The sequence below is a fragment of the Urocampus carinirostris genome, chromosome 1 (assembly GCF_059441175.1).
Source record: "Urocampus carinirostris isolate Australia breed hairy pipefish chromosome 1, RoL_Ucar_1.0, whole genome shotgun sequence".
NCBI classification, from domain to species: Eukaryota; Metazoa; Chordata; class Actinopteri; order Syngnathiformes; family Syngnathidae; genus Urocampus; species Urocampus carinirostris.
The window spans coordinates 71,563,746-71,590,919 of NC_142349.1; the positions used below are offsets into that span (position 1 = coordinate 71,563,746).

Below are 27,174 nucleotides of genomic sequence, written 5' to 3' on the forward strand. Positions count from 1 at the left end.
CTCTTTTGAATGAATTGACTCATGTACGATGGCCTACAAACGTTGTTTGTTCTTACAATTCTTTCACAAGATATACATTTCTTGTTATTCACTGATATATTTTGTCGCATAATATTAACATTTTGGGGGGCTTATTTAGTCGGTTGCAAGATACAGAACTGTACTTAATCACATTTTTTAGTGGAAGTACAATGTTGGCAACAAGATTCACTTGATGTCATTGGAAATTATTTGAATGCAACACTAACGTTTTCTTTTTTTTCCGTGTTTTTTTTTCTACTTTTTTTTAAATTCCTTTAAAAGAAATCTTATTGTGTTTATTTTTTCCGAGCTGTTACTTTTTTTCTTTTTGTTTTCTATTTACTTTTTTCCTACATGTCTTTCTTTTCTTTTTTTCTGGCTTTTTTTCTAAATTTTTCCTTCTTTTTTTCTCTTTCTTTTGTTTCATTTTTTCCTCAGCTTTTCACTACTTTTTCATTTTGGTATTTTTTTCTTTTTTGTTCTATTCCCCCCTTCCTTTAAGTCATTTTTATGCATAACTTTACATACTATTTGGTCATGTTGGGATTAAAGAAGCAAAAACAAGCCGAAGAGCCGTTTAGGACCCAAAAGAGCTGGTTCCTTTTAGTGAGCCGAGCCGAAGACGCCGGTTTTCGACAAACTCTACTAACTTTACTCAACTTCGTTCTACTTCGACTCGACTTCAAAATACCGCATTTAGGACACAACGTCAGGGGAACCCGTGTATTTTTACCTTCAAGCACTGTAACTTTGACTTAAGTCGCTTCTTAATGAGTCATTTTGAGCCCTGATTTTTGTGCGCTGGCTAGATTTTCTTGTGCGCTGAGAATGTGCGAGCAGTGCGCAATTGCGCACGCGCGCAGCTTAGAGGGAACACTGGTTGGCATGAGCTCGCAATCCTTTTTTTTTGCTGACAGGCGCATTCAACTTTGAATAAGCAGTACTTGATGCTTCCGTACCTGGACATACGTGTTGCTGACTTGACTCTCACACAGCAGGTGAGTACATCGACTGTTCAGGGAGTGGTCAACTGCCCCGCCGTAGGCCTGAATAACCTGCGAATGAAATCCAAATGTACAGTATCTGTATATCTATTTTTCAGACAATGAAATGCAACACCAATCAGTCCAAGCTAGTTTCAGGAAAAAAAATGATAGAGACCCCTCCAGGGTTTGTATAACTTTTTCACGGACAATTTTAAGCACTCTCTAGGCCAGTGGTGTCATTTTAACTCGGGGGCCAGACTAGTAGATTAAAGACAAAGAGATAAAGAAATAAGAGAAAGAGGGAGGGAAAAGGAGAGAGGGCGGGACAAAGAAAGAAAGAGAGAGAGAGGGAGAGAGCGTGAGAAACAAAAGATAAAAAGTCGTGAGAGAGGGGGTATAGAAAGGGAGAGGAAGAAAGAAAAACAAAGGGAAACAGAAAGACAGAAGGAGAAAAAAGAGAAAGGAAAGCTCAAAGGGTATGAAAAGAGAAAAGGAAAAAAGGAAGTTAGAGCAAAAGAGGTTAAAAGACACAGAGAGAGAAAGATACAAGGAGCAACAAAGGAAGAGAAAGAGACACAGAGAGCGAAAGACAGAGTGGGAGAAAAGGAGTGGAAAAGAAAGAGAGAGAGATAAATAAATACAAGTACAGTGTCTTTGTGAGAGGCACCTGGCTTTGGCAACATCAAGTTGACCTATTCAGGGATCAGAATGGAGATTTTCATTTTCAGCTGAAATAGCCAGCGTCCAGGAATAAACCAGGGCGGATACACCCCCCCCCCTCCACAACCTGGGTTTTAGGCAATTTACTTGTCCAAAACCATGCTTATATTTATCATTTAAGTAACATTTTTAGAAGATTAAAATAATTTGCCCACATAACTGATTTTTTTGTAAATACTGCAAGATAAGTTCAAATGCAGTTCAGTCCCTGCAGCTTGTGCGACAACGCGGCCAATTTTTCTAACGGCCGCCAGGGTGCGCCAGAGCAATAAAGGAAAGAGTGAGACAGTCGGATTTTGAATTTGTTTGCTACGCAAGAGAAAAAGTGAAAAAGTCGGAATGCTTTTGGGGTTCAAAAACAGCGGAAATCCGCGGATCCGCGGAAAATTCTGATCCCTGCCTATTTCAACCTGCCAGCTTGTTTTTCTCTTGCGTTTCTCTGAGTGTTGTCTCGCGGGCCGGATTCAATCCCTAAGCGAGCCTGATCTGGCCCGCAGGCCGCCTGTTTGACACCTGTGCTCTAGGCCAACTTTCCAATTTCTCTTGCACCGTCAAAAGAAGAAATCTGGTGTGAATAATGTGTTTTGCAGAGTCACAAATATACTACCGTATTTTCCGCACTATAAGGCGCACCTAAGAGCCTTTATTTTTTTCAAAAGCTGACCATGAGCCTTATAATACAGTGCGCCTTATATATGGATCAATATTAAGTCGCAAAGTCTTGCAACTAAGGCAAGCAGCCGCCGACTCGATTTTCCCCCGAAGGCGAAGTCGTCCGCGGTGTATGCTGGGATTTATATACCGGCGTTTCATTGGCTAACCAATGTGTCAATCATTATTTGAATCAGTCACTATTGGCTAAAGTTATTCGGAAGTAAAGGAGGCGGGTTCTTTTTAGCATTTACAGGCCGGTTGTTATTCTACAATTTTTTTGAAAATAAAAAAGGTGTAATTTTGTCATATTTCACGCATTACTCATAAAACGTGTATAACATGATGACATCAGTATTTTTGCTAGCCCCACAAAATATAAAGACAGATCTGAAATGATCCTAAAAGCAAAGTTTTTTTCTCTAACGACCATCAGGTTTGGGTAGGGTTACTTTAACTTGATTACTTTCAATTACTTTTGGATTACTCCAATACCAAATATGCTAATAAAAGAAACTACCGTAAATTCCGGACTATAAGCCGCTACTTTTTTCCCCAAACGTTCAACTCTGCGGCTTATTCAGTGATGCGGCCAATTTATGTCATTTGGGACTTGGTCTATATGACAAGGTCTCTTTCCCATACTGGGAAGACGACTTTAATGGCGTCAGTTATAAGGAGGAAGATGAGGACCGGTTTACCGTGACTTCTACAAGTAACATACATTTTCTTTAACAGGCCCGTTTACTGTGTTGCGAGCGTGTTCCTAGTAGCGTTTTGCTACCCTTCACAGGCACGGTTTGGGATGAAAGTTATAATATTATTATTGAAGCTTTGAAAACTCTCTCGGTGTACCGTCTTTCTTTGTAAATATGTGTAACCATGTATAATATGTATTTGCAACTGTATATTTTTGTAATGTATTTATTTTGGACACTTATTCTGATAAGTCTTGCACTGACCAATTAAAAAGAAGGGGCGTAACAAACGCGGAGACTGACGGGAAGTGAGGACCGGTAAAGGTGATTGTTTGTGAACACGGCAGACAAAAGTGGATATATATTTTCGCCACCCTTACCTTTGGAAATATACACTTTTTTTTTCCTTGGATTACTTTTAACGGGACCTGGACTCTGCAGGTCTGCTCATATATTAACTACCGGTATCATTTTCCGTTCATTTTGTCGGCTGTGGTTGTTGAACTGAGTACTTTATGCTTAGTTAAAATCGCGGGGTTTAAAGTAGAATTTGGGAAAAATTTGTGATTGTGTTACAAGTTTTAACGTGGGCGCACGCGGCTTATATACAGGTGCGGCTTGTGTAAGTACAAAAGCGGTTATCCTCTTGAAATGTGGTGGGTGCGGCTTATAATCAGGTGCGCTCTATAGTCCGGAATTTACGGTGAATATGAATTAAATGACTAAATTTTGTGCAGGCTTGGGGAGTAACGGAATACATGGAACGGCAAAAATGATGTTGGCAAGCTGTTTGGGTTGATTTTCATTTTGTTTCTGTCGCATTTTATGTTCGTTTTGCCGGAGATCAAAGAGATCAAGCCAGGAGAGAAAGCTTACCACGTGTTGTGAGTCATCATTTTATTCATATCTAGTTTCTTTTGTCTTTTATTAGCATATTTGGTATTGGAGTCATCCAAAAGTCATTGAAAGCAATCAAGTTAAAGTAACCCTACCCAACCCTGACGACCATGCAGCGTCTCCGAGTGTGGCTAGGTTAACTTACCCGTTTCCATGTGGCCAGGAGTTGTTTGTCTGCTATCTGTTCTGGATAGTCGGCAATGGCAAAAACACACCCCAGCAAAAAGCCGTCTTGTGGAACTGTGATATGGGGGAGAAAAGAAATAACAGTTCACAGCTCATCGCCACAATAAAGATGAATTACCACCTCATTTTAACAAGAGCTACGATTGTACTGTTGGTCGTCACATTATTCATTCAGTTGTTATGAAATCACCTTATTTTTATTTGTATATCTGAATGAAGTATTTACTTTTTATGTGATCACTTGACGTTTGATTATATCAATTTATTTAGTGGTAAGACTCTCAACTTTGTGTCTAAATAGTGTTCTGGTTGATGGGGAGGCCTTGAGTCTGCCTCAACCTTATCATATATATATACCACAGCCATATCCCACTAGTGGGAGGTGGCTAGAGTCATTTCTGACTCTTTGGGGATTCCCAGCCCTCTCGCTCAACCCAACTGAGGTGTTGGGAGTCATTAGGTGAGCAAACTCCTCAATTCCAACCCCTAATGCTGAACGCCAAGCAGGGAGGCAACGGGTACCAATGTTTTAAGTCTTAGGTATGACTTGGCCGAGGCTTGAACCACAACCTCCCAGTCTCGGGGCGGGCGCCATACCCCCAAGGCCACCGAGCTGGTTACCTTATCATACTACCTGGAAAACCCAGTTAGTGTCAGTCTTAAGCAGGGTTGGGTAGGGTTACTTTAACTGGATTACTTTCAATGACTTTTGGATTACTCCAATACCAAATATGCTAATAAAAGACAAAAGAAATTAAATATGAATAAAATGACTAAATTTTGTGCAGGCTCGGGGAGTAACGGAATACATGGAACGGCAAAAATGATGTTGGCAAGCTGTTGGGATTTATTTTCATTTTCTTTCTGTCGCATTTTATGAGATCAAAGCCAGGAGAGAAAGCTTACCACGTGTCGTGAGTCTTAATTTTATTCATATTTAGTTTCTTTTGTCTTTTATTAGCATTTTTGGTATTGGAGTAATCCAAAAGTAATTGAAAGTAATCCAGTTAATGTAACCCTACCCAACCCTGGTCTTAAGAAAAGTCTGTTGTGAAGCTGTTGTGTAGTCTGATGTGGGTTTTTTAACCAAGTTTCCTTTTTTTAAACCACGCCCCTTTCAACCATATTGTCTATGCTATTGCACCATGGTCATCTTGGAAGAGAAATTACCACTTCTCAAGATTTCTCATTTTCCCATAGGGGGGCTTATATGAAGGTGTGACGCTGACTTGCAGATTTTAAGTGTCATTTTTTTCGGGGAAAAAAAAGAAAAGTGTCCTTCTCAGGGTTTCTTCATTTTCCTCATGTTGAGGTTTTTGAGTTTTTCCTTGCCCTCTTATTGGTTCCAGATCAGGGGATGGTGTAATAATAGTCTGAAAAATAGTCTGTGTAATAACCTGTGCAACCCTGAGACTCTTTGAGATTAAGGGCTATACATATAAAAATGACTTGACTTGACTCTTAAAATAAATAAACATATTTGATTCCATTGAATTTATATTTTACATATTTTGATTTTAATGATTTTACTTATTTTCTTATTTTTGTACAGCGACCTTGAGTGTCACTGAAAGGGACTTCAAGTGAAATCTAGTATTATTGATAATGTCACCATTATTATTTAACACAAACATTATCCCCAAAAATAAAGGCCTTTTGGTTATTAGATTATTTAAGGTGTAAAATTTCTACTTGCAGGTAGTTGCCTTGCATGGCTGACGCTGCTATCGGTTAGTTAGTCTTTGTAAAAAGGGAAAGTGTGAAGCACATTGTAAAGCGCTTTGGAAGGTCTTCATTGACTTGAAAAGCGCTATATAAATGCAGAACATTACATTGTTTCCACTACAGTTTGGTCCTCAAGTTCAACAAGCTGAAATCAGTGGATACATATGTAAAGGGTGTAATAATAACTTTTGTTTTATTGAAATTCCTGCTGAAATATGTGTATAGTTTTTGGTAAGTGTCCTGCAACGATGAGTCCAACAGTGCCACCTGCTGGTATGGGGTAGGGTTTGTTTTTTGGCTTCTGACATGTGACCGGGAGGCGGGGTTTGTTGTTTGTCTACAGAGCGAGCTGCCAACGGTAAGACACATCTTTTGGTGCTCCACAAAAAAAGTTAATTTTAAACATTATAACCACAGCTGACAAATCTCTCAACATGCACAGTAATGTGATTGATGTTGTCAAGCTGTCTGGATTTATTTTCGTTTTGTTTCTGTTGTACTAAAATGTTAATTCCCCTTGTAGAGATCAAAGCCAGCAGAGAAACTAATGTTGTGACTCATTTCATTTGCAGATAAATTGTATCCGTTTTTATAATCATTATTATTATTTCTACTTTTACATATATATATAAAAAGGATGATGTTGGTTAAAATTCAGACTAAAGAAAAATATGTTGAATTCATTGTAAACGTTAAAAAAACCACTATACGATCTCTTGTTAAAAGTATCTTGTTAAAATTGATGTAAAATGTATTGTGATATTCTAATATGTATTTTATGTAAATTGAAAAGAAAGCTCATTGATATGCTTTTGGGCAGTCTACAGAGCGAGCTGCCAACGAGATCAAAGAGATCAAAGCCAGCAGAGAAGCTAGTGTTGTGACTCATTTCATTTGCAGCAACTGTAATAAAAACCTCATCATTCAGTCCAGCGTGAATGTGGATCTTTGGTAGGACAGGTACACCACAGTTACACATAAGCATTCCAACTCACTTTCTTGTCCTGGCTCATGGCCGTACAGTGATATATGAGCAGGCTGCTGTGGCTGAAGACTTTGATGTTGCTGCTGTTGCTGTTGTTGCTGTTGTTGTTGCTGCTGCTGTTGCTGTTGCTGCAGCTGCTGCTGCTGCTGCTGTATGGCCTGTTGGCTCGGATGTTGTATGGCCTGCTGCTGGTGATTCTGTAGCTGCTGCTGCTGCATCTGTTGAATTTGCTGCTGCTGTTGCAGGAAGTGTTGTTGCTGTTGCTGCTGTAGATGCTGTTGGTGTAATTGCTGCTGATTTTGTTGCTGCTGTTGCTGCTGCTGCTGCTGTTGTAGTATCTGCATGCGTTGCTGCTGTTGGAACTGCTGTAGCTGTTGCTGCAGAGCTTGCTGCTGTTGCAGCTGCTGTAGGCCGGGCCGAAGAAGCTGCTGAGGGCGCAGCTGCTGCTGTGAGAAGGTGTGTTGTTGTTGTTGTTGCTGCTGCGAAAACATCTGCTGTTGGTGCATTTGTTGCTGTTGTTGGAGGAATTGATGCTGTTGGGGCAAGCCCTGGGGGAAACCCTGCTGTGGGACAACTTGTGACGGTTGCTGTTGATGTTGGTGATGGAGCTGCATCATCTGATGCTGCTGCTGCTGCTGCTGTTGTTGCTGCTGTTGTTGTTGAAGCTGCATCATTGGGTGTTGAGGTTGCTGCGGCAACTGTTGGTGGTGTTGTTGGGCCGACTGGTGCGACTGCTGCATCAACTGCTGCTGTTGCTGAGCTGTGAGTTGTTGCCCGGCCATTTTGGCCTGATTGAACAGAAGCTGATTGGTACTGTTTGGAGTCAGGGCGTGACTTTGATTGGTTTGTTGCTCAATTGGCTTTCCTTGATTCGCTGTCAAATTCTGGATTATCTGCCAAAGAAGGACAGAGTAAAATAGTTGAAATGTATATATTCTGTATACCGTATTTTCCGCACTATAAGGCGCACCTAAAAGCCTTTATTTTTTTCAAAAGCTGACCATGCGCCTTATAATACAGTGCGCCTTATTTATGGATCAACATTAAGTCGCAAAGTCTTGCAACTAATGTAGCAGCCGCCGACTAGATTTTCCCCCGAACGCAAAGTAGTCCGCGGTGTATGCTGGGATTTATTTACCGGCGTTTCATTGGCTAACCAATGTGTCAATCATCATTTGAATCGATCACTATTGGCTAAAGTTATTCGGAGGTAAAGGGGGCGGATCCTTTTTATCATTTACAGGCTGGCATAGGCTAAAGGGGCAAAACAAAGCCTGCAATTGGCCGAAAAAGATGAATGTGAATAGCAAGTTGGGTTGACGGCATAGAGAAAACAGTATTTTACTAATCTGTACTGTATTTGTAAATATTTTACTCTCCTGGATTTACTACACTTACGGATATAAGAGGACCATGGTTGCACATTATTATTGAACATAACGACTTCGGTGAGCTACTCCGGCTATATATTTTCCCTGTATCTTGTTTCAGACTGAACTCGATGTTTCTGTGATAAGCGGTGCAGATAATGGATGGAATGGAGTGTCTATTTTTAAAAACTCAATTCCAAGTGTTTATTGTCATATGCACAGTAAAGTTGCGAGCAAAAAAGAAAATAGAAACTAAGGAATGGTTGGCATTTCTTGAATCCCAAGACTTTAACCTTCCGAATGATATTTGGGAATGTTAAGGGGGGTAATAAGTTGGACTGAATCATCTGACTGTTTTGTCCACATTCCCATTGCAGCGCCTTATAATCCGGTGCGTCTTATGTATGTCAAATATAGGACCAAAAACTATTTTTTGGGGGTGCGCCCTATAATCCGGTGCGCCTTATAGTGCGGAAAATACGGTAATTGTTGGAATATTCGAATGAATGAACACAGAACGACGGTCTGCTTTCAGAGAGTCTTACATGTGCTACATTGGTGGGTCTAATGTTTGGTGACATGTCAGAATTGTTGGTAATGTTACGGAGTGTTCTCGTTGCTGGGCTCCAGCCAGGGTTACCTTCTGGAACGGATAAGCCTCCTGAAAGTACAAAAGTAATAGGTAAGCAATTCATAGACACAGTGTTCTCGTTTGCCCGCGTCCCTGCATCCTAGACGCATCATTTTTGCTGGGGACACATAGTCTCAAATCAACGTGCGTCCCCGGGACGCAACTTTTTTGACACAAAATTGTCATTATTACCCGATTACATTTTTTTTTTAAAACAAAGATTTACCGCACTCCAAACTTTTCATCAGGCAGATCCGGCAGATATTGTTTTGGTCTCGCGGTTCGAGTTTTCGTCTGCACGCCGATCTGGAGTTGTGTGGTGAGAAGTCCGTCTCTTTTTAGAGAACCGGCTTTTTCGGCTCAACTCATTAAAGAGAGCCGGCTCTCAAACGGCTCACTTGCTTTGATGCATTATATTACGAATGATGATGTTGTATAAAGAAGTTAAGAAAAAAAGGAAGTATAAAAGGAGAAAGTGAAAAAAAGACAGGTTTGTGGTTATCCCTTTGATCGGTATATTACCAACAATAATTTGATGCAGAAAATGATTTCATAATTTGATGATTAAAACTGAATGAATATATAGTTTTTTATTATATATTTGTCACAGATTTACAATATCAACCTCGATAACACTAAATTTTGGGGAGCCATAGATCTCTGTTGGGACCCATAATTTTTGAGCATGCGAGTCCCCGGGACTCATCACTTTTCAGAGGTAAAATGAACACTGTAGACATATTGCGTCACTATACAGAGACACGAAAGCCTACGGGAATCGGAGAGGAGACGGACTCGCAAACACGAGGTGGTGTATCCCTGGACACAAAGAAAAAGATTTCCATCTGCCGCAGGGATGTCGAACTTTTGGACTGGTGTGTGACGTCATCCACTCCCCTACAAGCACCTCTAGGGCATCATGTTCATCTGTTATTAAACAACGGGGTAGACTGCTGGAAGTGTGAATTTCCCTACGGGGATGAATAAAGTATCTATCTATCTATCTATCTATACAGTTTCAATTTGTATTTAGCATAGACCAAGGGTGAGCAAACTGTCTAAGTTTCGGGGCACCTTGGGTTAAAAGGGTTTGCAAAAGGGAACAGGCCAAGATGAATCAAACCACAGATTGAGTTCATTGTATGTTCACGGATCTCTCAACTGCTAGGGGTTGCAAGAGCACCAGTTCTTGTGCTGTGTCTTAGGCACTTACAGCATTACAAGACCCAACCCTCTTCAGGTCGTTTTTTGGGTAGGTGTTAGCTCTCCCACATAAAACAGATAGCACTGCTTTTCCATGAATACCAATAGCACGAGAAACCTCCAGATCTGACTCAGATACAGCACCTTCATCATCTGCTCACTGTTGTATTTCGATGTGAAGGGTCATCCTGCTCTTCTGGGATAAGCCAGACCTCAGCATTGACGGGCAGCAGCGTGTGTAAATACTGGTGGTTGGCTGGTTAGTTGGATTCCTTAACCACTAGGTCACCATTTCCTGTAGTGTGTCTTGGGCATGCACAGCCTGGTGGCGCCCATCCCTCTCCAGGCCAAACTATAAGGTCTCTCAAAATAATGAGTATCAAATGACTATCACTTCGTACAACACGCATTGCATCACTTGCGGCTTTTATATTTTTGTTGAAAAACAAACTTTGTGGCGATGACGTTACGTCCTTTGCTTTTGTGACATATGTCCTTTCCTTTTGTGACATGATCAAGGCAATTTGTCCTGTAAAGGATATCGCAAGTATATTTATGTATCTATATTCAAATGATCTATGTACTTAAACGTATAAGCTCAAGGATCATATTGTTAGAATATGATATAATGAAATTATGAATGTGTTTAATTGCTGTTAAAAGTGCCAATAAAAATTGTTCAAACTCATAAGCTCAAGGATCCCTTGACCCTGTACAACAACTTTTAATTAACAGTATAACTGATGCCTCAGGCACATTATGGTGGATTGGCCGGTCCAAATTGTCCCTTGGTGTGAATGAGCGAGCGAGTTGTCTGTCCCTGTGTGCCCTGCGATTGGCTGGCAACCAGTTCAGGGTGTCCCCTGCCCACTGCCTGATGATTGCTGGGATGGGCTTCAGCACCCCAGCGACCATACTGAGGATAAGCGGTGCAGCTAATGAGATGAGATATTATTATTATATTTTATTATTTGTTATTGCAACATCCATTGCAGCCTGGTCATCCTGGAAGGGGGATTACCTCATGTGTGGTCCTTTCTCAAGGTTTCTTCCTTTTCCTCATGTTGAGGTTTTTGAGTTTTTCTTTGCCCTCATGTAAGTTTCAGATCAGGGGATGGTGTCATAAAAGTCTATGGTTTGCAATAATCTGTGGTCTGTGCAGCCTTTTGAGACTCCTTGTGATTAAGGGCTATACAAATAAACATGACTTCACCTGACTATGTTTATGAACTGAGAAGATGTGACCAAACCTTTGCTTATTTGAATTTACTGACCTTGTTGTGCATTTTGATTGATGGCCACAGCGGTGCGGACCTCTGCTGAAATGGCACCGGCGCCAGGAACGGGAGGAACGGTGGCGCATAGGTTGATCAGCCCGCCGCCGGTTGAGGATACCGGGTCCTTGTTGCCAGGTGGCCCGCTTCGCCGCCTGGCTACACCGGGCCCAAACGGAGGCGTCGGCGTCACGACTTCTGCAGGAGTCCAGTTGAGGTTGGTGCCTTCCTTTTCAGTGGACGAGTCATCGTCGGAGTCGTCGAACATGCGCTCGCTGCGACGCTCGGGTTTCCGCGGGGACGAGGGCGAGATGGAGTTAAGTTTTTTGGGGCCTGGTCGTCGGCGTGGACTCGATTCCGCAGAAGAGCCGCCGCTGGAGCGCCGCGGGCTGTAGCTTCCGTTTGATCGCTGGTCGTACGACTCGGCTTCGCTCTCGTCAGCTTCTTCTGGCTCCACATAAATAAGTCGCGGGTGGTATAGGGTTTCATCATTCCGGGTTTTAGCTGCATTGGAAATATTGGACATTATGAGATTCAAGAATGGTTGTACATTTTCTGAAATGTAGGCAAGTCTTTTTTGCTATTAAGCTAAGATATCACCTACTAATGACAGAAACATTGGGACTTGTTGACTAATGTCTCATCTCTCATTTCATCTCATTAGCTGCACCGCTTATCCTAAGTAGGGTCGCGGGGGTGCTGGAGCCCATCCCAGCAATCATCGGGCAGTGGGCAGGGGACACCCTGAACTGGTTGCAAGCCAATCGCAGGGCACGCAGGGACAGACAACTCGCTCGCTCATTCACACCTAGGGACAATTTGGACCGGCCAATTAACCTGACATGCATGTTTTTGAAATGTGGGAGGAAATCAAAGTGCCCGGAGGAAGCCCACGCAAGCACTGGGAGAACATACAAACTCCGCACACGAAGTCCGGTAGCTGGATTTGAACCCACACAGGAGGGTCCCAAGACCTTTGAACTGTGCCGCACACGCGCTAACCACTGTGCCTCCGTGCTGTGTTGACTAATGTGATTATCTAATTATCTTCAAATTGGTGTGGCACAAAGAATACAGACGCTGCCCTACTTACGAACGAGCTAGGTTCCGGACGATCGTTCGTAGGCCGAATTTGTCCGTAAGTTGCTTCAGTGCTATATTTTGTATGTTTAAGGTTTATACAAGTATGTTTAAGGCTTGTATGAGTAACCTGTATTGTTATGTACTAAAAAATAAACATTTCATAAAGTAATATGCTCTATAAAGATAAATAAAGTCAAGTTTTAACCTAATTTTGGGAGATGCGCTTGAAGAGGTCCCACTCTGTGGGAAAAAGTGGTCGAAAAAAGCGGTCCGACCATTTTCTCAACCGCATCAAGCTTTCTTATTCCACTTTCGTTTCAAAAGGAACGGCTTGCCCCTGCATTACACTTTACACCAACCATATTGAATGGATTCACGAGATATTAAACAATAAAAATGTCAAAGTTCTCAGCGCGCTGGAGGTAGTATAGACATAGTTTAGACCAGGGGTGGCTCTTTCGTTTCATGTTTAGTTTTTGTTCCCCTCTTAAATCACACTTGACTCCATCACAGTTAATAACAAATAACATTTTGAAATTAATTTGGTAGATTTGCTGTTTTTATGCTGCTCCGGACACATAACTGACTGCCAATCATCTGCGTAGGTTACGTCTAATGCCGGGGAATTAAGTAAACATTTCATGAGCGTGCAGACTGTTACCCTCATGGTCAAAATGGCAAAATGCAAAGCGGAACGAAAATAGTGTTATGTGTTATGTTATGGGAAATAATGTTTTTAATTGTGTGTGTCCGTCATGGCAGGTCAGTGCGTGGTGTGGCTCTTTGACTCTCACAGTTCAAAATTTCGGCTTTGTGTCAAACGTGTTCGCCACCCCAGGTATAGATAGACAGTATTGAATGTTTACACACGAACTAGGAAAAGGAAGCGGATTTTTTTTCTTCCGCGTGGATAATGGGTGACCTGTCACAGCGCCACAGCGGTGGAAAGAAGCGCTCCAGTACTGTCCTGTATTATGAAAAAGGTGATCAATACAAAATCTAACTTACAGCAATGTCCGGATATTTTTCGACATCCCGAAAAAAATGCTCGTATCTACCGTTTTTCGTAAGTCAAACGTTCGTAAGTAGGGGAGCGTCTGTACATGAATCACTCATTTATCACAGGATTACGTTCTAAATAGAACCTGTGATAGGCAAAATCCATGAAGTAGAAACTTTAATTTTTTTACAATTATCAATGAGATAATATATTAGAAACTGAAACTAAAGAACACCTTTTTACAGGCTCAAGCATTTTTAAGTGGAGAGGTGTTGTAAAACGATAGTGGGATGTTTGGACCAGTTCTAAGGGATGGGCAGGGCACCTGTATGATGCGACAGGGGTAAACCAAATAAAACTGAAGTATACTCTAAAATCGTTTTTGGTTTTTTTAACAAATAACTACTGTACCATCAAACAATCATAAACGGGGAGACTGTTAAGCACATGACACTGCAAAAGAGGATGCAAATCTGTAAAGTAGCAAAACAGTGAAAAGTTCAGATTTAATTTCGCCCTATGTTCCGGTTCGGAGCCTTTGCTCGGAAAATGCTGGTCTACTAGAGCCAAGAAGAGATCCGCAGTTCCGAGAGCGTTCTCCATTCAGGCCCCAGTTCTGTAGAATGCTCTTCCCCATGAGATTCGATCTGCAACCTCACTGGAACTGTTTAAATCTAAGTTTAAAAGACACTTCTATTCCATGGCGTATGAATAACCTATATTTTATGTTGATAATATCTGTGTATTATCTGTTATTGCAATATCCGTTGCGGCCTGGTCATCCTGGAAGGGGGATTACCACATGTGAGGTCCCTTCTCAAGGTTTCTTTATTTTCCTCATGTTGAGGTTTTTGAGTTTTTCCTGGCCCTCATGTAGGTTTTAGATCAGGTCATGGTGTCATAATAGTCTGTGGTTTGCAATAATCTGTGGTCTGTGCAGCTCTTTAAGACTCTGTGATTAAGGTCCATACAAAAATACATGACTTGACTTAAAGTGCGTTCTAGCGAGGGATTACGGCTTACAAATCCATATTTAATCATCAAAGCATAAAAAAGAAAATACGATGGAAGGATCTGGACTTTACCTTTCACAGAATCTGTTATCCAGTCTGGAGTGACAATCTTAATACCAGGGTGCTTAAGGGCAAACTCAAACTTGGCCTGGAGTGAAAATGAAAAAGAAAAAAAAAACACAGCTGAATTAGGCGTGCAGGATAAAAAAAATGGGAAATTTAAACAAAATCAGTTTTCGGTTTTACCTAGTAATTGTCTATTACTAATGGAAAAAACTAATCTTGAGCGTTTACTTTATCTACATCTGATTAAGTCGACAACATGCTATTGAATATAATCCATCCAGGAGAAATTCAAATTACAATTGTGTATACAAATTATGTATTGCACACAACATCAAACAAATGCAGGCATGTAGAGGGATGTCACAGTGAAAAGAATAGAATAGAATAGAATATACCTTTATTGTCATTGTTACAAAATGGGTTAACATATTGTGACAACGAAATTGGGCATGACACTCCAGTTTTACACATTCACAGTGAGGTATGAGCCAAGAAGATAAAGGAACAGAGAGGATAAGGTTATAAAACAAGGGGGATAAGGCTATAGTTATAATTTATATGGTATTTACACAAGAAATGTCGGCTTGTGGGATGTTACATACAGTGTTGTCGTGAAAAGAGCACCCAGTGATGCGCTTCTTGAGCTGCATGGAAAACAATTTCTGAATAAAGGACATGACCTACTCCACTGCCTACACAACACTCATTATGTCTTATATTTAATTAGCTACACGAGTTGATTTTTTTTAGGTCAGGTGATGCAGCATGAAACATGGTTCATTCTATTCGTGATTGTGCCGACTGTGTTGTATGGTGCAGAGACTTGGAGCCTGAACGCAGATTTGAGAAGGAAATGAAATGTTTCTGAGATGTAGTGTTTGAGGATTATGTTAGGAGTGACAAGGTTGGAGAGATTGAGGAATGAAATTGTGAGAGACAAACCTGGAGTAGTAGTGGAACTGAGCAAGCGTGTGGATAAGAGAGTACTCGGTTGGTTTGGACACATGGAGAGGATGGATGAGGAGCGAATGTTGAAGAGGATCTACAGAGCTGAAGTCAATGGAAGGAGACAAAGAGGAAGGCCGCGATTGACGTGGATGGATGGTGTTATGAGTGCGCTGAAGGAAAGAGGTCTAAATGTAGTGGAAGCTAGAGCTCTTGTTGGTGATAGGAATGAGTGGAGAGGTGTTGTAAAACGATAGTGGGATGTTTGGACCTGTTCTAAGGGATGGGCAGGGCACCTATATGATGCGGCAGGGGTAAACCAGTGAAAGCTGTCAGGCCCTGCTATTGGACAGAAGAGTGTGTTGTGTCTGACCCGAGTGACATGGCCGCTTTCTTGTGTACAGTTTCATCTGGAGGGACGAAAGCATGACCAACTTGGGTGCCGAGGTGCTTAATTTTTGCTATTCTTTTCCCTTTTTTATTTTCTTTGTTATTGTATGTGTTTGTCTTGCTGTCGGTTACCTCTCTTGAGGGATATGACCTAGCTAGCTAGCTAGCTTAGTGAATATTTTGGGCTGTTAGCTAATGATCCCCAAAAAAATTTCTGAGCCCGAATCTCGCTGGGTAGCTCAAGCTTGCAAGAGCGAGTGAAAAAGAACAAAGAAAGGAGCGATGATGAGCATAATCAAGTTATTAAAAAGGCTGCCGAATGAATAACTGAGCTTCCCTTGATTCCATTCCAGTAATGTAGCAAAAGTTTGTATAATATCAGCTTTTGTTCAAGATGGTGGCATGTCATAGGCTATACCTGGTCCTCAATTAGCGGACCGCGGTCCACGACAGGACTGCGGCGCACCTCTCTGCGGACCCAGGCCGAATGGCACTTTTTGAATACAAAAAACACTTTTTTTAAAACATATTTGTCCAACGCCGATCTATGGCCATGCGCTACTGTAGTATCGTCAAATTCTCTTTCATTTTTAGTCAAACATCTCCCATTTTCCCACGTTTGTTGCATTTACTGCATGCGCTCTGCACTCTGCGTACTGAGTTGTGCTTCGGGGAACAGCGCTGATTGGCTGTTGGCAGGGTGACATTGTATTATGGTCTGTCATCTCTATGACAACGGTGCACTGATTGGCTGAGAGAGCGTGAATACGCCAAAAATGGTGTGCTCAACTATGACTAAAAGACATGTGGACAATAAAAACCGCCGTTTTCACAGAAAAATCAAGCAAGCAAAACAATAAATTCCACACGAAAAGGTAAACTCTGGGTTCTCAAAACCAGAATATTTCATTATGAGGCAGTCATGCAATCAACATGGAACTTAATTGAAAACTGCATTGAATTTACAAAACAATATTAAAACAAGCGCATACTAAGAGCTCTCACTTACCCCTTTTGGTTCATTCACCACCAAATGAGTGACTTTTTTATTAAGGTTAAGTTGACATTCTCCGCCATAAAAGGTTATATAGGCCCACAATGCATTAAGGTCATCTGGAAGCTGTGAACAAACAAGCAGTCAAGCGGAATTACAAAAAGGCAATTTCATTCTTTAAACAAAGAAGTACATTGTATCTTCCAATATAAAGGACCATAGGTTAGCAATCATTTATAACAGGGGTTGGGGACATATGGCTCGCGAGTTATATGGTTCTTTTCAAAGTCTGATGCTGAGATCCCAATTATGTTGCTTGTAAGCCGAAGCAACACTGAAGAAACACTAGGTTCAGTCCAGTATATATATGCAGTGTCTGAAATAACGTCTGCCCGGACGCCCCGGGCGTGCATCTTTAACGTCTGGCGTACAACTTACAAAATGTCTCCGCCCAGGTGGACGACAACTTTTTTTTTTCTTTCCAAATCAAACGTTTGCTTTATTCCGATTTCGAAATCTTCGTTCGGTTTGGAAATTTAGGAATATCGGTTCGTTTGGCAATCTGCATACTCGGCAGCCAATCAGAAGCCTGCATCGAGTAACTTCGTACTTTCGGACTGTCCCGAGCGTTATAAGGTCGTGCATCATTTTCCAAAAGTAGACGCACAGAGAACACAAGAAAAATGGATAAGTGGTTAGGAATCAAGCCAATTCCTCAGCTCCAGAAGAAAGATTCAAAAGGAGCTAACAAAATTGATGACGCTACAAAACGTAAACGTACATTAAAAGCAACGTGGAACAGGAGTTCATGTGGCTTGTAGCAGACGACGCAACGCAAATATTACATGAATGAAGATGAGTAAATACAGGTAGATACTGATGGCAGATGGGAAACAGCGATGTCATAAACATGCAATGAAAGTTATAAGTAGATTTACAGTAAACTTAATTCTAAAGTGTTGTTCTGTTATATATTCTGATGATCAATCCTTAATACTGTGCAACAATGCTTTTTTTTTCTTTGCGATTAGTTGTCTTATTGTGTTTCGAGTTGTGGAAAATGGGGCAGGCAACTTTATGGCTGGTGTCCGGCAACTTTTTTGTCATGAGTTTCAGACACTGATATATGGCACATTTTTAACTAGTTTACAGTCAGGGTGTCACACCAGCATACCCCGTTTTGGCAGTAGGTCACTAAGAAATCCTTTCAACGGAAGCGCATTAAACCATATGTGTTTACTGTTGAAGTACTTCGTAATGAAAAGCCAAAGAAAACACTCCAAAAACACCCAAAATGCCAACAAACCACTCAGAGCAATTTGATATCACAGCGCAAGGCACTCCCTTCTCACTCTCGCTCAGTGCAGTCTGCGCTGAAGAAAAATACGACGATATCCTTATCTTTTGCGGTATTTTTTGACATTTTTAAGAAACAACTTTGCTTGCACTTACTGAAACATTAGTAATGATGTTTGTAATCCCTAAATTGGGCCACGTTGTTAGAGTGTGATGTAGAGTGTTTGTGTCAAAGTTTGTTAAAACCCCGTCAGTGAGAGTTGTTCAAGCCACGAAAAATCAGTTCTTCTACACATTGGTTGTTTTTATTTTCCAGCGGGTCCCATTTCCGGATCACGTTTTTCTCTGCCTGTGATTTTGTCTACCCCCTCTGACTTGTTCATTTGTCATAGTAACCTTGTTATCCTGCCACAATTCTTTCTTTTATTGAAACATTAGTAATGATGTTTGAATAAGCAATGTTTGTAATCTCTAAGTTGGGCCACGTTGTTGGAGTGTAATGTAGTGTGTTTGTGTCAATAAAGTTTGTTAAAACCCCCTCATTTGGAAACCATTACTTAGGACAAAAAAAAGATGGTAAAAATTAGCTCTACACTCCTAAGTACTGTAAATTCCGGACTATAAGCCTCTACTTTTTCCCCAAACTTTCAACCCTGCGGCTTATTCAGTGATGCGGCCAATTCATGTCATTTTTCTAACAGCCGCCAGCGGCGCTCGAGTACAAAAGGTAAGATTTAGACCGGTAGAATTATATGCGCCGAGGAAGACTGGGACTTCTTAGCTTGTGCACAAATTAAATTAGCGTAGACATATCCTCATCATGCAAATTGCAAAAAGAAAGGCACATGACGCAACTTTCAAGCTAAACGCAATCGAGCAGTCCGATAAAGAAGGAAACAGAGCTACTGCACGTAAACTTTACTTTGCGAGCGTGTTTTAGAATAAGGGAGCGTGGGACGACGTCTATATGACAAAGTCTCTTTCCCATACTGAAGGAAGACGACTTTGATGATGTCAGTTATAAGGAGGAAGATGAGGACGGTTTACCGAGGTTTTTATATGCACGGTATGTTTTTCGTAACAGACCCATTAACTGTGTCGCGAGCATGTTGCTAGTAGCGTTTTGCTACCCTTCACAGGCACGGTTTGGGATGAAAGTTATAATATTATTATTAAAGCTTTGAAAACTCGTCTTTCTTTGTAAATATGTGTAACCACGTATAATATGTATTTGCAACTGTATATTTTTGTAATGTATTTATTTTAGAAACTTATTCTGATATGTTTTGCAGGAGCAAATGAGAAAGAAGGGGCGGCAAACGCGGGCTGACGGGAAGTGGAGTAAAGGTGAGACGTGTTTGTGGACGCGGCCGACAATATATATTTTTCCCACCCTTACCTTTGGAAATATACACTTTTTTCCTTGGGTTACTTTTACCGGCACCCGGACTCTGCAGGTCTGCATCAAACCTTAAGTACCGGTATCATTTTCCATTCATTTTGCCGGATGTGATTTTTGGACTGTGTCGGATATGGGTTAATTTTGTGTTTGTGTTGCATTTTTTTCAATGTGGGCGCATGCTGCTAATATACAGGTGCGGCTTGTGTATGTACAAAATCAGTTTTCCTCCCGAAATGTGGTGGGTGCGGCTTGTAATCAGGTGCGCTCTATAGTCCGGAATTTACGGTAACTGAGGGGGGAGACAAATTGAAATTGTAGACACATTGATATGAGACACAGGCTCTGGCATAATTATTATTTTATAAATTTGATTAAATCATTAAATGACACAGAGTAAAATAAAATGTGCTAAAGAATTAACTTTTGTATGGAGAGAGGGTTTGGCAGTTTTTTCTTAAAATATGTGGTGTGGCTCTCAAAAAAATTGTTAAAATAGTTTTTGATTTTTGGCTCTTTATGTCAAAAAGGTTCCCAACCCCTGGTGTATAACATTACACGAACACACAGCACTCTTGCTCCAATGATTTATCCAGAAACTGACCCCACAGGTTGTGTTTTATTCCAGAAAAAGTATTCTAAGGATTCACTTACACGAGGAAGACAGGCCGTCACTCCAAAGAATATCTGCCCTGATTCTGGAGAGAATCCTGTGACTCTGTGGGGGTCACTGGTTAAGAACAAACTTCAAGCATTGCAAGAATTCATAATACGGTGGAACCTCGGTTCTCGACCATAATCCGTTCCAGAACCCTGTTCGAAAACAGATTTGTTCCATCACCAAAATCATTTTTCCCATTAAAAATAATGTAAACCGTTTTAATCCGTTCCAACACCCTGAATGTTTAACGTAAACATAAAGCTAACCCAGGCTAATCGCACAATCGCGTTATCATAATCTTCCGTAGGAAAGATTACGCTAACATGAACATGTAAAAGTAAAAAAAAGGATAAAGAAAAGAATTATGAATAGGATTTCTTACCTTTGTGGTGGTCAGCAGAAGGCGCAGGTGGACGGTGCACAAATCATCTTTTCACTAGCATTATCTCCCGCTAACTGTTTTTCATTTATGAAAATCATCAAAAGTTTTTCAACCTCTTCCAAAACTTGTGGCCGTTGCTTGCTTAAAGCACTCACTCCCTTAGCCACATCACTAGATTTCACAGCCTCTTTATTCTTTAGTATCGTACTGATCGTAGATTTAGCCATGCTGTATTCCCTAGCAAGATCAGACACTCGCACACCTCCTTCATATTTTGCTATTATTTCTTTCTTAAATGCAATAGTTGTACGAGCTACTTTTCTTTTTTTCACCTGTAGCAACTTTGCTGCTTGCACTGACTTTCTTCGGAAGCATAATAAGGGGCTAAAACACCCGTACGCCGCTCAGCATGGCACCCTAGCGTACGCACTCACGCCTTACCGGCGTTCCAACTCCGATTTTTCGACCTAACAGCGAAGCAAGAATTTCTCGAAATTTTTGGTCGGACTCCGATTTGTTCGAACTGAGAGGCGTTCGAAAACCGAGGTTCCACTGTATGCTTAAATTGTACATCTTGAAAGGATACGGTAAAAGGTCTCCACATCGAACTGAGAGGATCACCCATGATGGCTGGAAAAGGAAAACCATGAATTGGTTAAAGCGCCATTATCTTTACTGTGTTGAAAATATATCTGAAGAGCAGGCAGTATCTATTGAATCACCAAAGAGGAGTACCGTATTTTCCGCACTATAAGGCGCACCTAAAAGTCTTAATTTTTTTCAAAAGCTGACCATGCGCCTTATAACACAGTGCGCCTTATATATGGCTCAATATTAAATTTGTAAGGTCTCGCAACTTACTCAACAGCCGCCGACTCGATTTTACCCCGAACGTGGAGTAGTCCGCGGTGTATGCTGGGATTTATATACCGGCGTTTAATTGGCTAACCAATGTGTCAATCATCATTTGAATCGATCACTATTGGCTGAAGTTATTCGGAGCCTCGGATTGGCTAGATGGCCAAAACAAACCCTGCAATCGGCCGAGTTTAGCAATGGCGTAGCAAATCCGCGGTGTATGCTGGGATTTATATACCGGCGTTTCATTGGCTAACCAATGTGTCAATCATCATTTGAATCGATCACTATTGGCTGAAGTTATTCTGAGCCTCGGATTGGCTAGATGGCCAAAACAAACCCTGCAATCGGCCGAGTTTAGCAATGGCGTAGCAGATCCGCGGTGTATGCTGGGATTTATATACCGGCGTTTCATTGGCTAACCAATGTGTCAATCATCATTTGAATCGATAACTATTGGCTGAAGTTATTCGGAGCCTCGGATTGGCTAGATGGCCAAAACAAACCCTGCAATCGGCCGAGTTTAGCAATGGCGTAGCAAATCCGCGGTGTATGCTGGGATTTATATACCGGCGTTTCATTGGGTAACCAATGTGTCAATCATCCGTTAAATCGATCGCTATTGGCTGAAGTTATTCGGAGCCTCGGATTGGCTAGAGGGCCAAAACAAACCCTGCAATTGGCCGAGTTTAGCAATGACGTAGCAAGCTTAGCAAGCTTGCTAAAGTACGCCATAAAGAAACATGTTTCATTAGTCTGTATTTGTAAATATTCTACTCTCCTGGATTTACTACACTCACGGTTGTAAGAAGACCATGATTGCGTATCATTATTGAACGTGAGAACTTAGGTGAGTTATGCGGCTTTATATTTTCCCGGTATCTTGTTTTAAAACGATCTTGATGTTGCTGTGATGAGTTGAGTCAATTAAACTCAATTCCAAGTGTTTATTGTCATATGCACAGTAAAGTTGCGAGCGAAAAAGAAAATAGAAACTAAGGAATGGCTGGCATTTCTTGAATCCCAAGACTTTAACCTTCCGAATGATGGAACGATGCATTTGAGTGACATCGTACGGACACCGCATCCGCACGTGTCTACGACACGTATTTGCTTCTTTGCAAGCTTTGGGAATGTTAAGGGGGTAATCAATTTGACTGAATCATCTGACTGTTTTGTCAAAGTTCCCATTGTAGCGCCTTATATTCCGGTGCGCCTTATCTATGGAAGATATAGGACCAAAAACTATTTTTTGGGGGTGCGCCCTATAACCCGGTGCGCCCTATAGTGCGGAAAATACGGTATATGTATTGCATCTACCTATATGGACATTTAACAATGTTTTACCTTGACAACAGGAAGATCAAAAACCTCCCGAGATTCCCCCACTTCTGGATTGTCACCATCCTCAGCAATAATATGAGTGGCCAGAGCATTGTAGGAGACTTCTTTGCCTTTCCCGTCTTTCAACAGCTGCACCACCTATAACATTGACAATAGAAACCAATGAACATTCTGAAAAACGGTCAAAAACACAATTATCCCAATCAATGTGATGATCGGTAACAATGTTATTCACAATTATCGCATTGGAGTCATGCCGATATGAGATCTGTGTGCCATCTATAAGTCCTTTGAATTTATATTGTGGCAATAGAGGATTGCAAAAGTCACATGACCTTTTAAACTGCCACAATATTGGATTTCAGGCAAAAATGAAAGAAAATGCAACTGAAATGGGATGCATGGCCGGAGCAACGCCAAGAATTGAAGTTGTTTGATCCACCATGAAAAAGGGCACAGTCTTACCACAGTCAAGTTGTCACACCAACAGACCCCATTTAGACTGTATATCGCTAAAGAATCCTTAATATGAAAGCTCATTAACCGATGTATCTTCAATGTTATGTTACTTTATGATAGAAACCCACAGAACAAAGTATAATTACCCATAAGCGCAAGCCAAGCACACAGAACTATGTGATTTGGTTCGCGGTATGGGGTGGGCGGAGCTAAGCACACACAGCTTGCTCCCTCTGTCACACACGCACCCACTCCGCTGAAGGGAAATACATGCATAAGCTTTATTTTTGCAGTTTTTTGTGACATTTTTACAAAAGCACTCTGCTTGCACCTTGGTTTAAAACCCTTGTTTACAAACAAGATGGAGATCGAAATGATCTTAATAGGGAGACAAGTTTAAAGTCGTATACTTTATTTAATGGAACACAGGGTCTGGCATTTCTATTATTTCACAAATTTTATCAAATCATCCAACGTCACACAATAAAATAAATACGCTGAAAAATTAGCTTGCTCTGGAAATCAGGTTTGGCGTTTTTTCTGAATTTTGTCTTAAATCATATGGTATGGCTCTTTCAAAAATAAAATATATTTTGCTGTAATGGCTCTTTGGGTCAAAAAGGTTCCTGACCCCTTCTATAAACCCTCAACGAGCTTCGATAGTCTGTGGTTTGCAATACTATGCAGCCCTTTGAGACTCTTTGTGATTAACTCTTGAAGCATATTACCATTTTGTTACTGGTCAGCTCTAATCCGGAACGTCTCAATCACTGGAAGCAAACAACAATACCATCGTAGATTGCTAATATTGTCATTTCAGTTATGTGAGGAAATTACATACGGCGTATAGGAAGAAAATGGGAACTGAAACTGTAACAATCTTTGTTGCAAATTAAACTAAATTGTGTCCGTTTTTGTTACAGCGTAAAATCATCTGCAGAATAGATTAAGTCTGCAAAATCCTCTACTGCCATGCATAACAAGGAATACTAAATGTATTGCAAGTAGAGAAAGAACTAAGAAAGGTAGTGAATGAACTGTTTTGTTTGGTCAATAATATGCACTTGTTTAAGTCAAATCAAGTAATGTTTATTTGTGACGCCCTTAATCATAAAGAGTCTCAAAGGGCTGCACAGACCACAGATTATTGCAAACCACAGACTATTACGACACCATCACATGATCTAAAACCTACATGAGGGCAAATAATCTGCAGATATTGTCAACATAAAATATAGGTTATTCACATGCTATTAAATCGAAAGGTGACTTAAGCTTAGATTTAAACATTTCCACTGAGTTTGCAGATCGAATCTCAGGGGGAAGAGCATTCCACAGAACTGGGGCCCGAATGGAAAACCATCTCCAACTTGTGGATTTCTTCTTGGCTCTTGGGATCACTAGTAAACCAGCATTTTTAGAGCGAAGGCTCCAGAACGGAACATAGGGGGGAATTAGTGTGACTTGCAGTGAGCAAATACGTGTCACGTTGTCTTTGTAAGGTTTATTATCGCCAATTTGCAATCTTTACTAACGGGAGCATTTGTCTAATGTTTACTGTTTGTTAGTCAGTGCAACACTGTGAATTCTCGATTGAGAATATTGTTGATAGTCACAGGTGGATGCAAATAAACACTGTGCAACTTGACGAATATTCGACATTATTAACGTGCAACAGAAACCTGCTTACGCTGCAAAATAGTACATAAAAACAGGCGAGAAATATGTATTCCCATCAATGTGCACAACTGCAAAAACTCAAGTCACTACACTTGACATTTATTAAAACAATGCTAGAATCTTACTTCCAAACGCTATTCGTTCTTAACGAATACACTATCGATTCCTTTATATTAGGATAGAAGAATTCGCAGTGTCGCCATTACAGCAAACGATCACTCCTAATCCTGCGAGCGCGCGATTTTAAGTTTAGCTTGACAGCTTGTTAGCATGCTAGTTAGCTCGTTCGAGAAAAGCCATTGAGTTTCAACGGAGCTAACGAGTTAGCATGCTATCGTGTACGCATCCAGACAATCTCACCTTTGGGTCAATGTCCCCGACCACGTAAAATTTCACGTCTTTAAAAAGTTCGTCTACAACCTTACTTTCCTCTTCCGACATGACTGTCCATTCAGGTTAAATGATAAAACATTTAGACTGGCACAAAGCGATATACGGATATAAAATAACGTTACTGCGGCTTACAGTCCGGCGGAGCTATTCCTCTAGCGCCAAATCGCTGAGCGCGCCACGGACTATATCATTCTCAAACTAAGAGGGGGGTGGAAAAAGCTCAACTCTAAATATCACGTCAGGTTTACAATTTATCTCACATTAAAGTAAATCATTGGGGTTTTATACATACATTTTAACCAAATCGATTATAAAAAAAAGATATTTGTTGGCTCTGCGGGGTAATAGTGTTTTATTATGAAAACGTGACACCCCTCTAGAAGTCTGGCCAGTGTACGGTCTTATTTTGCTGTAACCCTTTCCGCTCTGAGGAGGTGAGAGGAGGAGTGATGGATATTTCGGCTCTATTTAGAGAACCGGCTTTTCCGGCTTGGTTAACTAAAACGAGCCGGCTCTTTCGATTCCCAAACGACTCTTTAATGTGATGTGATGTCATGTTTATTTGTGTAGCCCAGGGGTAGGGAACCTATGGCTCGGGAGCCATATATGGCTCTTTTCGTGAGTACATGTGGCTCCGAAATAAAATGTAACTATTGCACATCTCTCTTTGAGGTTTTAAAGTCAAAATGAAATGAAATGATCTGCATTTATATAGCGCTTTTCAAGTCAAGACTTGCCAAAACGCTTTACAGTGTGCTTCACATTTCCCAATAGCGGCCTTGCAGTCGTGTAAGGTGCTAACCTGCATATTGGGGGTATTGGGGGTTCAGTGTCTTACCCAAGGACACTTCGACATGTAACACGGACGAGCTGGGATTCGAACTGGGATCCCTTGATCCCAAGACGAGCGCTCTACCTCCTGAGCCACTGCATCTCGATTTTGGTCCATATAAAGCCGAAGCAACTTAATGCAGAAGTTCGATAAGAAACCATTGAAACTGATAAATAAAAACGCTGGCAATCGACTTTGATTGGGTGAGCAGTACAGGTGGGCGGATCCCTGCACACAGCGCAAGGCACTTCCTTCTCTCTCTCTCTCGCTCAGTGCAGTCTCCACCCAAAGTGAATATGACGACATGCTTATCCTTTGCAGTCATTTGTGACATTTTTACAAAAGAACTTTGCATGCACATTGTTTTGAAACCGTTAATAAGGACACATTTAATGGAAAAAAATTCTTCTTAACTGAAGATGGAAAACAAATTGTAAATGGCATATTGACATTGATTTGGGACACAGGATTTGGCATTATTATCATGTCATATATTTGATTAAATCATCAAATGACACACAGTCAAATAAAATGTGCTGAAGAATTAGCTTTGTCTAAAGCACAGGCGTCAAACAGGCGGCCCGCGGGCCAGATCAGGCCCGCTAAGGGATTGAATCCGGCCCGTGAGACAACACTCAGAGAAGCGCAAGAGAAAAACAAGCTGCAGGTTGAAATATGTCCACTTGATTTTGCCAAAGCTAGGTGCCTCGAACAAAGACACTGTACTTGTGTTTATTTCTCTCTCTCTCTCTCTCTCTCTCTCTCTCTCTCTCTCTCTCTCTCTCACCCCTTTTCTCCCACTCTCTGTCTCTGTCTCTTTTACTCTCTATGTCTCTCTTTTTCTCTTCCGTTGTTGCGCTTTGTCTCTTTCTCTCCCTTGTGTCTTTTAACCTCTTTTGCTCTAACTTCCTTTTTTCCTTTTCTCTCTTTTTTCTTCAAACCCTTCGCACTTTCTTTTCTCTTTTCACTCCTTCTATTTCTCATTGGATTTCTTTCTTCCTCTCCCTTTCTTTTCCCCCTCTCTCACGACTT

The 27,174-nt window shown here is 41.1% G+C and overlaps 1 protein-coding gene across 1 annotated transcript in view; it reads right to left on the reverse strand.

The window, feature by feature from the left end:
• The window catches only part of paxip1 (PAX interacting (with transcription-activation domain) protein 1), a 45,488-nt gene extending 20,016 nt beyond the window's left edge, over window positions 1-25,472 (reverse strand). The window contains exons 1-11 of the mRNA XM_088350184.1: window positions 25,278-25,472; window positions 22,782-22,916; window positions 21,163-21,206; window positions 20,188-20,251; window positions 16,854-16,964; window positions 14,516-14,591; window positions 11,348-11,851; window positions 8,785-8,900; window positions 6,880-7,762; window positions 4,119-4,213; window positions 981-1,076 (exon numbers count right to left, since the gene is read on the reverse strand). Of these exons, the coding sequence (XP_088206310.1) occupies window positions 981-1,076; window positions 4,119-4,213; window positions 6,880-7,762; window positions 8,785-8,900; window positions 11,348-11,851; window positions 14,516-14,591; window positions 16,854-16,964; window positions 20,188-20,251; window positions 21,163-21,206; window positions 22,782-22,916; window positions 25,278-25,358 (2,205 nt within the window). The 5' untranslated portion in view covers window positions 25,359-25,472. The remainder of the gene's footprint in view (window positions 1-980; window positions 1,077-4,118; window positions 4,214-6,879; window positions 7,763-8,784; window positions 8,901-11,347; window positions 11,852-14,515; window positions 14,592-16,853; window positions 16,965-20,187; window positions 20,252-21,162; window positions 21,207-22,781; window positions 22,917-25,277) is intronic.
• Between the last annotated feature and the right edge of the window lie 1,702 nt (window positions 25,473-27,174).